Source organism: Petromyzon marinus, chromosome 33 (assembly GCF_048934315.1).
Source record: "Petromyzon marinus isolate PM22_M1 ecotype Great Lakes invasive population chromosome 33, UKy_Petmar_22M1.pri1.0, whole genome shotgun sequence".
Lineage (NCBI taxonomy): Eukaryota > Metazoa > Chordata > Hyperoartia > Petromyzontiformes > Petromyzontidae > Petromyzon > Petromyzon marinus.
Genome location: NC_133699.1, coordinates 5,531,093 through 5,543,360, shown reverse-complemented (window position 1 = coordinate 5,543,360; position 12,268 = coordinate 5,531,093). Strand labels below are relative to the sequence as shown.

Sequence of the window (12,268 nt, the reverse complement as noted above, 5' to 3'; positions counted from 1 at the left end):
GGTTGTTTGACCATACTTCACCATGCCGGGTCAACGCGTGTTGCCGAAGAAGGGGATGGCGAAGACCAATTTTGACATCACCCGCCACTGATTTCAGCCATGGCATGGAATTCAACATGCCAACGACTGCACCACCGCTCTCTACATCACCGTCATATGATACCAATCCATTGAAATTAGTTCGATTAATGCTAAATAAAGTATTTGTTTACTTGTAAAACTTGCACGCGGCGGCACTCGGAGGGGAGGAGGGTGTAGATGGAGCAACGGCTGTGATTAAAAAACGATGTAAATCCACGTCCTCTATTTATAAACGCCCCCTAATCTCAACGCGGAACGTTCGCGACCCCACCCGATTGAGAGCACACCGTTTTGCCCCTTAGCCAGCGACGTTGGGAGCGGGGCGAAGCTGCGATTGGCGTAGGCGTGCTCGCCTACGTCAATCGCCCAGCGCGATTGCATATTCACGTACGTGAAATAAAGAACTTGGAGTAAAAAAATGTGAGTGCTTCTTTTTTTATTTTGCTGCAGTACACCATGTGCCACGAAGTGCAAGTGAAACGTGCTTCCGTGCGTACGTGTGCCACAGACACGTTGATTTTTTAAAATATATATATAACCGGCTCGCGACACCAGCTGCTACTTTGAGCAATGAAACTTTTTTTTTAAATTGGCTTCTCTTCCGGCCACGCGAGCGAGCGAGAGTGGCCCTGAAAAGAATTCATGAATTTCACAGCGACCGTGCGACTACGCTCGCGTCGCGTCTTGGATATCTTGTTCCCCCGTGTCGCGCGCGTAGGTCTCGTTCTTAAGCAGCCGGCTGATTTCGTTATTATGTCTTCTAAGGTTTTTTTCTTCCTCGCCGATATCATTACGAATATATAAATAAACCCATCTGTAGATGTGTCTCTAAGCTCCGACAGCATGGGCAGTAGCAGACCGCACTTGTTTTCCAACATCTTTTCCCATTATTCTGTTCCTGTCATTGGACTCCCAATTGTGAATTTGGCCAGCCACAGTGGGTGGGACGCTGGTAATTAATCATCCGCTCTTAAGAGCTACTGTACCTTGATATGACTTCAGTAAGTGATTTACCATTGACATTTGGGTTCAGTAATATCATTAGTGAGTTCATCCATTGCGTGGTCTTACCCAAAATCAAGTATGGCTGCGGAAACCTACGGTTGAATTGGCTTCGGTTGTCCATGCATGTGCTCATTCTCGGAATTGTCCAAACGTGGAGACATGAAGCTGAAGTTGCTTACTCATGCCAATGCTGGCGGGAGACGCTGTAGAGAGACTCTCTAGCAGGGCATTTTGGCCTCCTCTTCGATGCTGACCAGACTTTTTGGAAGAGGTGGAAGCATCCACGCGTTATCCCACCGCACGCGACCTGCCGATCAAATAACTGTGATCAACCCATTTACACTGCTGGGTGGTCAGAGACGTTGTGGGGGGGAAACTTGCACCATCGTTTCAACTACCGTACCGGAAGATGATGAAATGAAACCGGCGACCTCTGGGTTGCAAGACCGGTGCGCTGCATAACCACCGCTGTGGCAGCATCCGTGGAGTTCATGAGACGGGGTTAAACCATGGGCTCTGTGACATGACCCCAGCCCTGCCGCGTTCAAGGCCTTACCAATTTTCTCGGGGAAAATGCGACGATTTGAGAAAACTGTAAGGCAGTGTGCGAGGTCACTCCGCGGCCTATTTCCTTTGACCCTGTTTTTGAATGTATTCATAAAATTTTTTTGCCAAAATAAACAGTTGTGTAGCAAGAAAGTCGATAAATATGCATCTCAGTGGAAAAATATAACTAACCATCACACGGACTCTCCGGAGGGTGGTTGTTAGTCAAGCGTCACGTGAATATTTTAGGTTGCTACCTGTTCTGGTTTTCCCAGGATGTCCTCTTTTTTGAGGTGTAACCGTCCTGGGAATTTTGCTCAAGCTTTTTCGGGTCATCAAATACTCCCAGTGTTGTCAGTAGTGTCATTAATACACCACTCAGTAAAATGACCCTGTTCTTACCGTTTCGTAGAATATTCTTCCCATGATTCAACCCAGTTTTCGTTGCGCCACAAAGGTGGTGACACACCCAGAAAGTGCTCCATTATTATTTACCCTTCTCAACGACGGCACTTGGCAATTTACATGCGCCTGCTCCTTTGTGCTTATCATTACATGCTGTCTATGGCTTCATTTTCTACAATTATATTCTGTCCTACACGTTTCTTTTTTCGTATAAAAACGGTGACTTCTTATCGCCGCAACATCCTGAGTGATTTGCCTGCCTGTGGATTTGTTCAAATTCCACTTGCCTCTCGAACGCGGATAACAGGCACATTGCCTGGCAGATCCTCCTGAACGGCTAAAAAAAAAAGCCACTACCTTGGCTCCGCTTAATCTCAACACAATGTGCCAAGCGTCAGCGCAGCTCTCCCGGGCTGTCATGCGATCTTCGCGATTTAGCCCGGAATCGAAATCAAAAGCAGTGAGAGACGCATCCGACAGCTGTATTCCCGTCATGTTATTTGCACCATGATCTCTCTCGCTATTGGAACGCATCAAATGGTTTCTGTGTGCTGCTGCTGCTGCTGCACTGTGGTAAGCGGAGGGGGATGCGAGGGGCGGGGAGAGGGGGGGATGAGGGAACTGCAGAAATTTACAGCGTTCAGTTAAGTAGGCGTGCGTTAATGTGCAGGCTGAGACAAAGACAATATCCGATAAGGTGCGAGCGTAATTTAAATGCATTAACACCCTAAATAGGCCGTGCAGGATAAATGTTCTTAATTTTTGTACCACAAAGCACGGCAAAAACACACGTACATTGCATTCGTCTCTTTGTGATTGGCGAGTGGATTGTGGGTAGCACCCAGATTATTTCGAGGCCGAGGCCCCCTGCTTAGCGGAAGAGACGACGGAAAATTACTGCACCACGAAAAAAACATTCCTATTTTCAATTTCACCCACGTTATGGTCCCTTTTTCAACTTCTTTACAACTCTGATTCTGCAATTTCGTTTGCGAAATCTTTTGCGTTTAGTCCAAAGCAGAGCGTGTTAAAAAAATGTACAAATAAGCCTGCGGTGTCGATCATTATTTGAATGGAATATGAATCAGAAATGATGCCAAAAGTGTGCTTCCGGTCCGCACGAATGGCGCTTTAGTGGCCACCTGTACAATTTATGAATACGCGCTTTTATGGCCGCATATAATTGCAGCTTCGCACCGCGTGGCTTAGCTCATGCGCCACTTACCCGCGAGTCTCGCGACGAGACCAGACAAAGCACCGCGCAGGAGTGTCTCAAGAACGCGAGCGTACAAGCAGCGCTCCAAATGGCCTCGCTTCTTTCACCATAACTCTATTTTTGCCAAAGTGCCGCAAACTTCCCTGCGCTCGTGAAAATGTTGTTTGTCAGCAGTTGCCTTCCATGTCCCTGCCGGCATACCATCACGGCATGAAGGATAGTCTGCATCGCGTAACCACTGTGAACAGCAGTACACTTTTCAAAATTGCAGCTCACTTGGGCTACGCTTTAAAGCACTCAATGGATGCAAGTGAGAGGGTGCCGCATCTCGCCTTGTGCTGTAGTTAGATGGGGCAGCAAAGTCCATTCAAACTATTCAATGGCCTGTGATGTTCTCGTGCATGGTCTGGCATTGCCTTATCGACGGATGACTTCTGCCATCTAACGAACGTTCATGCCCTTTTTGATGGACCTATAAAGGAATGAAATTGTCACATTTTTAAAAAAATATATTCAGGTTCAATCATGAAAAAAACTTATGATCGAAAGAAAAAAGGTTATTTCTTTCGTGGTTCAACTCGTAGTGCAAACTCCGTGACCTTTACGCCGGTGGTCGTACTCCTTCGTTCGAAGCCGTGCACACACATTGCGTTTTTTTCGACGACGTGAGCCACCGCTCGCAAATCCTACCGCTCGTGTGCACCTTTGGCATCTCTCCGGCGAGACAGAATAGGAGGGTGGTCACGCAAACCTCTGCAAAAAAAGACACGCCCGTGCCTTTTCTCGCTTGGGGAGGGGGGGTGTTCATAAATCGGTCCTGCGCGAACCAAAGCGACCAAATGTGCCGCTAGACAACAACAAAAAAAGATTCAGCGGGGCTCCTTCAGTTCACGACGCTCGTCTCGGCCAAGCGATTGTTCATGATGGCCAGCGAGCCCACTCCGTACGAAAACCCGTTGTCCACTTTGACGGCGGCGGCGGGCGCGCTCGACGCCGACGCTGCCGTCATACCGTTGGCCGCTTCCGACAGCTGCTTCTGCATGATGGCCAGCGACACCTTGTTGGAGGCGAGGAAATCCTGCATCGAGATCATCTCCCCCGACATGCGGCGCCCGCCGTCCGTCTCGCTGTCCACGCCCAGGTCCGTCTCGATGGAGATGGTGCGCATCTTCTGGTGCTGCTGCTGCTGCTGTTGCTGCCTCCTCTGCCAATGCCGCTGATGCTGCTGACTGTGCTGTTGTTGCTGCTGCTGCTGTGTCCGAGGCTGCTGACGACCGTGCTGCTGCTGCTGCTGATGTTGCTGATGATGATTGTGCTCATGGTGCTGGTGAACGTTGCTGGGAACGACCGCGTTGTGTCCCCTCGGCCGAAACCCGCGCTGCCACAGGTATCGCCGCGCCTGCTCCACCTTCTTGAGCGTCCAGTTGAGCAGCTGCTTGATGACTATGGAGATGACGTTGAAGAGCGAGTAGATGCAACACACGCCCAGCAGGATGAAGGCGAAGTTGACGAAGCGGTAGGCGCTCTGGTCGACGTCCTTCGCCACGGCCGCCTGGCCGCTCACCAGGTCGCCGAAGCCGATGGTGCTGAACGCCACGAAGCAGAAGTAGAGCGAGTCCACGTAGCTCCAGTCCTCGACTGCGGAGTAAAGCGCCGACGCAGAGCACGCGATGGCGATGGCTGCAGCTCCCAGGATCAGCATGACGTGGTAGACCGACGGCTTCCACGCCTCGCGGGCCCCGCCGTCGTGCCGCGTTCCGCCGGGGCACGGGGCGGCCGCCGCGGCCGCGGCCGCCGCCGGCGCCGAGGGCCCTGCCTCTGAGACCCACGCGGCCGCCACCTGCCGGCCCTTACGCCAGAAGCGGCGCTGGCGGCAGGAGCGCATGACGCAGGCGAGCAGCGTGATGAGGCGCTCGAGGAAGAGGTTGAAGAAGAGGATGGTGGCCGAGCAGCCGAGCATGCCGTAGAAGATGAGGAACACCTTGCCCGGCACGGTCGCCGGCGTCGTCATCCCGAAGCCTGGCGACGACAGCGAGGGGGCCCGGGTGGCGGGGGGGGGATGGGAACAGCCCCCACCCCCCACACACAAGTCACTGATTTGCCCCGGTCACAAGGCAGTCAAGTCACCTCCGCGTCGCTCTCCTTTCGCTACTACCGTGGTTGCTGTTCCCACGAACCTCACCCGCTGATTCCTTCCACCGACAGTGGCGTGACCAGCGTGGGGGCAGGGGAGTGCCTTGGCCCCTCCTGGTGGGCAAAGCTACGAGTTGGGGCCCCCTTGACAACCACCATGAGATGTGTTTTCAACAACAGTGTAATAGAACAAACTTATTTGGTGAAGACGGAGCGCCCCTTACAGCGTTAAATGTTCGATACCGTGAGCGTAATTATGTGATATATAGCCTCGGTGCAACCGTGCGAGACAGATCAAATCCAATATTGGGGCCCCACTTGACGGAGTGCCGCACCAGCTGAGCTGATAATGTAGTTACGCCACTGTCCACCGATGTCGAGGACTCGGTCTGCCAGGACTGACCGTGTCGTCTCATCCACATTGTGTTCAACCGCCGCAATGCGGGAGTCCACAACAACGCTTCTCTTTCTGCTTCGTCCCTCGCACCGTGCCACTTTGGAATCCCATCGCATCGCGTTATATTCAAAGTTCTCATAACTTCGCTCAGTTACCATTTTTTTTTTAATTGAATCTTCACCACTACACATTTAAAATTGCCATTTGTTGTTGATGGTTTTGGTGTTTTTGGGCCTTTGCTTTGGAACTGGTTTTAAAGGAAAAGAAAAGCCATGGCCAGTCCACTGCTGGATAAAGGCCTCAGCAAACTGTCGCTAGTCCTCGTGATTCTACAATGTAACATTCCACCTGGCCCCTGCACACGATGCAATTTCTAGACAGCTGCGTTTTACAAAACAAAGATGAACCACTAACCTCCTCTATTGATACATGACAATCTTGCTGAGTCTTACGACTCTCTTTTTTCGGGAGAGTCCTGCATTGGGCTGCTTAACAAGTTCCACGAATGAGTGCTTGGCGTCACGCTGGATCAGACTGCCGTACCCAGGAGCGTTTCCCCTCCTTCGGCTGCCACGCCGTCGTTAGTCTCGACCACCGGCCACATCGCTCCTCTCTATGGGCGTGTTTCCGCCCAAGGGCACTTTTAGCGTTCTCCACCGTCAATAACGGTGCCGTTGACTCGCTCGCGCCTTCTCCGGCCATCGCGTTGCTGCTTGTGTGCACAACCTGCTGTGACATGAGCCAGAAACACGGCCATTGCTAACGAACGTGCGACAAAAGCTGAAAAGTGCACGTTCACTCTCGTGCCATTCAGCAATAATTATTGCACACAGTCAGGGTTGGCTTAGTTGGCAGACTATCAACTGCATAGCTCAAACCCCCCCCCCCCCAAACCACTGGCGGCGCGGCACCGCGCACTCACAGCAAACGCAGAGTCCCGACACCAGCAGAGACCCCCGGAGGACCCAAGTTCGGGAAAAAAAAAAAACACGTGACCGGGACAATGGATTGAAGCGCACCTTGTTATTAATGACGCGTATTTTTTTTTTACATTTTCGAAATAAAAGCTGCATGACGCCAAAGGTGTCACTCCGAGGACAGACGCTGTAGCCGGTGGGTAGTGAGTTTGGGACAAATGCAGGCGTTGTCTAGATTTTTTTTGTTTGTTTTCATTTTGCGGAGTGAATGTGTAAATGCAATTTGTGTTCAAGCCGCGCGCTGAGCGTGACGACAACTCAAGGTGGGGTGCCGACATTTGTGGTCACGTGGGCACCGAACCAATTGACCCTCAACGAGTTAGGAGCAGCCAATAACTGAACCAGCGCGCACGAGAAAATTAGTTTTTTCTTGTTTCACCCTCTCAAAAGCACGGTGAATACACGGCCCGGATAATCCGCCCATGGATAATTGAGAGGTGGATTGTGACTTCCTGCAGTTACCTTTGAATGACAAACCACACGTCACGTCTCCTGCGACGTGACCAGATATTCTCCTCGGCCATGACATTACACGAAACCAAACCAACGGTGGGGTGAGGAGGAGAAGGTGTTTATTAATAGATTTTTCTTGTCATATTTAAACAACGCCTAATTACAAAGCCAGAAAGGTCAGGTTAATCGTGGTCCCTGGCTGCCTGGAATGGGGCCACTCCGCTCTTGAATAATTAATAACAAAGAATGACAAAATAGCATTTGCATCGCTGTCAATCTAACACAGTTTTTTATTAAGCCGATCAGCAGCAGAACATTACGAAAGGGCAAGAGCCGTAAACTGACTGACGGATTACGGCAGCCTCGGCTGTGGTGGCGTCACTCGCAGGGACTTCTCGCGAGACAGCGCACGTCTGAGCCGAGTGGGGCTTCTAAAAAGTTATTGTTATTGTTGTGACGCTCGTTTTACCCACGAAAACTTCACGGAGTCTCAAGACTATCTTTTTAGGAGGGCCCTGCCAAGTTTTCGCAGTAGAAGGGCGATGTTGCTGTGTGTGTCGCGTCCCATTTTGATAATTTGCACGTAAATATTGTCGCCTTGGGATTGTTTTGGCCAATAGCTGTTACATTGTGCGTGGTTTTTATTTAGACATGGGAGGAAACCAAAGTACTTGAAGGGAACTCATGCAAAATAGGGGAATACAAAGTCCACACAGAGAGGTGTCTGAGTTGGGAATTGGAACCCAGACCTTCCTTGCTGTGAGACACAAGTGTTGCCACTCACATGGTGGGCGGGTGGCTGATTGGTCAATGCCACCTGTATTTGTGTATGGGTGTAGAGTTGGTCACCAACCTCGACATATGTTCAAGTCGAAGTTGGTAAGCCAGCAAAAAGCCCTGGTGAATATCTGCAATTCTTCCGGCGAATGATCTAAGTGGGTTACTGTAGCATGAGGTACAGACTAAAATGAAAATGCATTGACTTACACAGAGAGACCCACAGTCTTGCAGGAACACCGACAGACTCGCATTGAGGTCAACAGACTTAAGCAGACATTTGTTCTTTTATAAATGTGAATATCGATGTAGGCGCGTGAGCCAGTGGTTGGCTTCAGGCGTAGCCTGGTGAATATCTGAAATACCCGCACTGATATTGGGCGATCAAAGCTGTCAGTGGCGTTACTATGCGGGGTCAAAGGCCCCAAGTCGACACCACCGAGATCAAATGCAGGTTTCCGCCGCTCGTAGGGTTGCCACGTGTCCTGGTTTGTCCAGTGGTTGGCCTCTTTTTAAAGTTGCCATGCCCGGGGATTTTGTAAGTCTTCTCAGGACATCTGAAGGCCTGGGTTTTGTCAGTTGTGCCATAAGCACAAGTAGGTATCACCTAGAATTGAAGCTTTCGTGACTGCAGGAATTACTAAACTCATTGGTTATTTCGGTAAAGTCACGTATGTAGAAATTAAATTAAATTTAAATAAATCACAAAAAAAATAAAAAAAATAAATGACGATGCATCGCATTATGTTCATACGGTTTGTTGAATTTAGATTTAAAGCTTTCGTGACTGCAGGGATTCATATTCTTAGTTATTTCGGTAAAGTCACGTAGAAGGGAAACAATAAAATAATAAAAATATAAAACAATAAAATTCTCACGACGTTTCGACTGCAACACAAGCAATCATCATGGTTTTCACAGCTGTGGTTTTCACACCTGATGATTGCTTGTGTTGCAGTCGAAACGTCGTGAGAATATTATTGTTTTATATATTGTTTAATTATTTTATTGTATCCCTTCTACGTGACTTTACCGAAAGCACCAAGAATATAAGGTTTGTTGAATTCGCGTCTCCCATTTTCTTGCTGTATTTGCCTCCGTGCAGTTTGCCGTTCGTTCTCTGTGTGCCCTGTGTATGTGATGTCCCTCTGTGTGTTCCCTCGCTATGTGTTTTGCCCGATTTCCACCTGATGATGAACGCTTGTGTTGCGCTCGAAACGTCGTGATTTATTTTAATTGTTTTTTTTATTTGTGATTTATTTAAATTTCATTTTATTTCTACATACGTGACTTTACCGAAAGAACCAATGAGTAAAGTTATCGTCTCTTCTGGAATTGTGAAATATTCTTCTTTCCATGATATGTCTCGGTTTTTGCACCTCAGACGTGGCAACTCGAGCCACTCATACTCCGTCGGGTGCTCAGCTGTAGTGAGTTCACGGTCCTCAGTCCAGTCGCCAATGACTGCTCGAAAAAAATCACGCTAAGTTATCTTCACCTCTTCTCGTTTTTGCTATCATAGATCAATAATCCAAATCACTCTATTACTCTTTACTGCTATGTTTATTTCCCAGGTAAGGCCCACTGAGCTTTAGAGCTCTTTTTGAGAAGCGACCTGGCCACAAATGATAGCTCAACGAAGTGGCTCATCGCGTGGAAATGTAGACCAGACAAATACTTTAAACGCGCTTTTCTAAATGTGGAGGGAAAAACCGGCGCATCCCGAGCAAACTCCACATATACAGGCGTCAGGGTCGGGATCAAACCTGCAACCTCCTTTCTAGATTTTTTGTCAAGGCACCTTGTTTCCTCGCACACAGCTTAAAGGTCGCGGTCTGAGCTTGGCTGTGTTTCACTCCAGCGCTGTCCTCGAGACAGTCTGGTCCCTTCACCTGATGAAGGCCGCTTGTGTTGTGGCCGAAACGTCGTGATTTTTGTTGTTTTATTTTTTTACCTACGTGACTTTACCGAATAGAACCAAAGAGTCTGCAACCTCCTGTATACCAGGCGAGGTCGTTAACATCTCGCCACCGTGTCGCCCCAAACTCAACCACTTGATATAATTATTTCCTAAGAACAAACTCTTTCCCTCCCCTTGCAGAATATGGATGTGACTTGCGCAGCAACTAGAAGTCGATCTCCAAGTCGGAACCCCTGCTGCTGCTGCTGCCGCTGCTGCTGGCTTCAAGAGGACGGTGAGCGGATTCCGCCCTCGCCCTCGTCGAACGCCCACAGCAGACACGGACTCGGGATGTCCTCCACCGCTGGCCGAGGGATCGATCGAGGGACGAAGAAAAGTGCCCCCCCCCCTACGTAAGCGCGTCCACGTGGTCACGTGGTGACGTGGAAAAGCGACGCACGGGGTTTCCTTCGCCCGACGTCACGAATGGGGTGGGTGTTGGGGGGAGAGGGGGTGGGGTACTGTGACGTCTCTAGGGGGGTACGGGTGGTGCGGACCACACCGGGTGACACCATCAGAGTGAGGTGACACCAAAATGACTGTCTATACAATTTTTGTGCCGTGTTTCAGCAAAAAAAGTATTCTTTTTCATAAAAAAATACCCCTGTAGTTAGTTATAACAGCAAAAACATTTTTCGTAAGTCCCGCTTACATGTGCAGTATCAATATACCTACAAGGCTAAAACTCTATGCTAATTTACTTTTTGAACCTTCTAATGGTGCTCCGGTCTGAGCTGTCATTGTTACCCAACTGCAGTGACGCTTCGAGTCACGTGGTTTCGTCTGCACGCGCTACGAGCACGCGCTGTTGTGTGCGTCGCTGCTCAAATTTTCTGGTGTTTTAGCTACAACATTGTGGTAATTAGTATTTGTTAACCCCTATCAATAACTTTTTGGATGATTAAGCAATAATTAAAGGAAATATTTTAATTTAAAGGTGTAATTTAAATGTTGCCAGTTGTTTTATGTCACTACTATTGCCATTACATTCAGTGATGTACGGGAATTACGATTTACGAGTAACATTAGTACAAAAAAGCATTACTAAGGATTCTCTATGGTCTGGTACGGGCGGAGGTCCATGAGGGGCGACACCACGATCTCCCGCACTGGGTGACAGCAACCCTAGTGCCGCAACTGGTGGGGTAAATTATTTAGTTTCGACATTCAAATCTCAAATCTGAGCAACCAATCTAGGGCGAGTCGCAGCGAGTCTCGCGGTGCTTAATTATAATTAATAACCATTATTAAACGGCCTGCCTTCGAACGCAACGGCGGCGAGCAGGCACGGGGACTCTCTGCTTGCGACCCGGGGCTTGTGCCGTAGTGTTCCGACTGCTGCTGCTGCTGCTGCAGCAGCCACTTCTACCAGTGCCCCTGTGCCCGCTGCCCTGACTATCACCGCCGCTGCCGTAGCTTTCTTCAACAACAACCGCTCCTGCTGCTGCTACTTGCCCTGATGATGATGCTGCTGCAGCTGCTTGCCCTGATGCTGCTGCAGCTGCTACTTGCCCTGATGCTGCTGCTCCTGCTACAGCTGCTACTTGCCCTGATGCTGCTCCTGCTGCTGCTGCAGCTGCTACTTGCCCTGCTGCTGCTGCTACAGCTGCTACTTGCCCTGATGCTGCTACTGTTGCTGCTGCAGCTGCTACTTTCCCTGATGCTGCTGCAGCTGCTACTTGCCCTGCTGCTGCTCCTGTTGCTGCTGCAGCTGCTACTTTCCCTGATGCTGCTACAGCTGCTACTTGCCCTGATGCTGCTCCTGTTGCTGCTGCAGCTGCTACTTTCCCTGATGCTGCTGCAGCTGCTACTTGCCCTGATGCTGCTGCTCCTGCTGCTGCTACTTGCCCTGATGATGCTCCTGCTGCTGCTACTTGCCCTGGTGATGCTGTTGCTACTTGCCCTGATGCTGCTACTGCTGCAGCTGCTACTTGCCCTGATGATGCTACTGCTGCAGCTGCTACTTGCCCTGATGATGCTGCTGCAGCTGCTACTTGCCCTGATGCTGCTCCTGCTGCTGCTACAGCTGCTACTTGCCCTGCTGCTGCTGCAGCTGCTACTTGCCCTGATGCTGCTCCTGCTGCTTCTACAGCTGCTACTTGCCCTGATGCTGCTGCTCCTGCTGCTGCTACTTGCCCTGATGCTGCTGCAGCTGCTACTTGCCCTGATGCTGCTGCTCCTGCTGCTGCTACTTGCCCTGCTGCTGCTGCTACTGCTGCAGCTGCTACTTGCCCTGCTGCTGCTCCTGCTGCTGCAGCTGCTACTTGCCCTGCTGCCCGTCCTGCTGCTGCTACAGCTGCTACTTGCCCTGATGCTGC

At 50.1% G+C, this 12,268-nt stretch overlaps 1 protein-coding gene across 1 annotated transcript in view; it reads right to left on the bottom strand.

Moving 5' to 3' along the window:
- Window positions 1–500: 500 nt before the first annotated feature.
- Window positions 501–12,268, bottom strand: part of LOC116948351 (potassium channel subfamily K member 13-like) — a 28,336-nt gene continuing 16,568 nt past the window's right edge. The window contains exon 2 of the mRNA XM_032964953.2: window positions 501–5,272. Coding sequence (XP_032820844.2) covers window positions 4,137–5,272 — 1,136 coding nt within the window. The 3' untranslated portion in view covers window positions 501–4,136. The remainder of the gene's footprint in view (window positions 5,273–12,268) is intronic.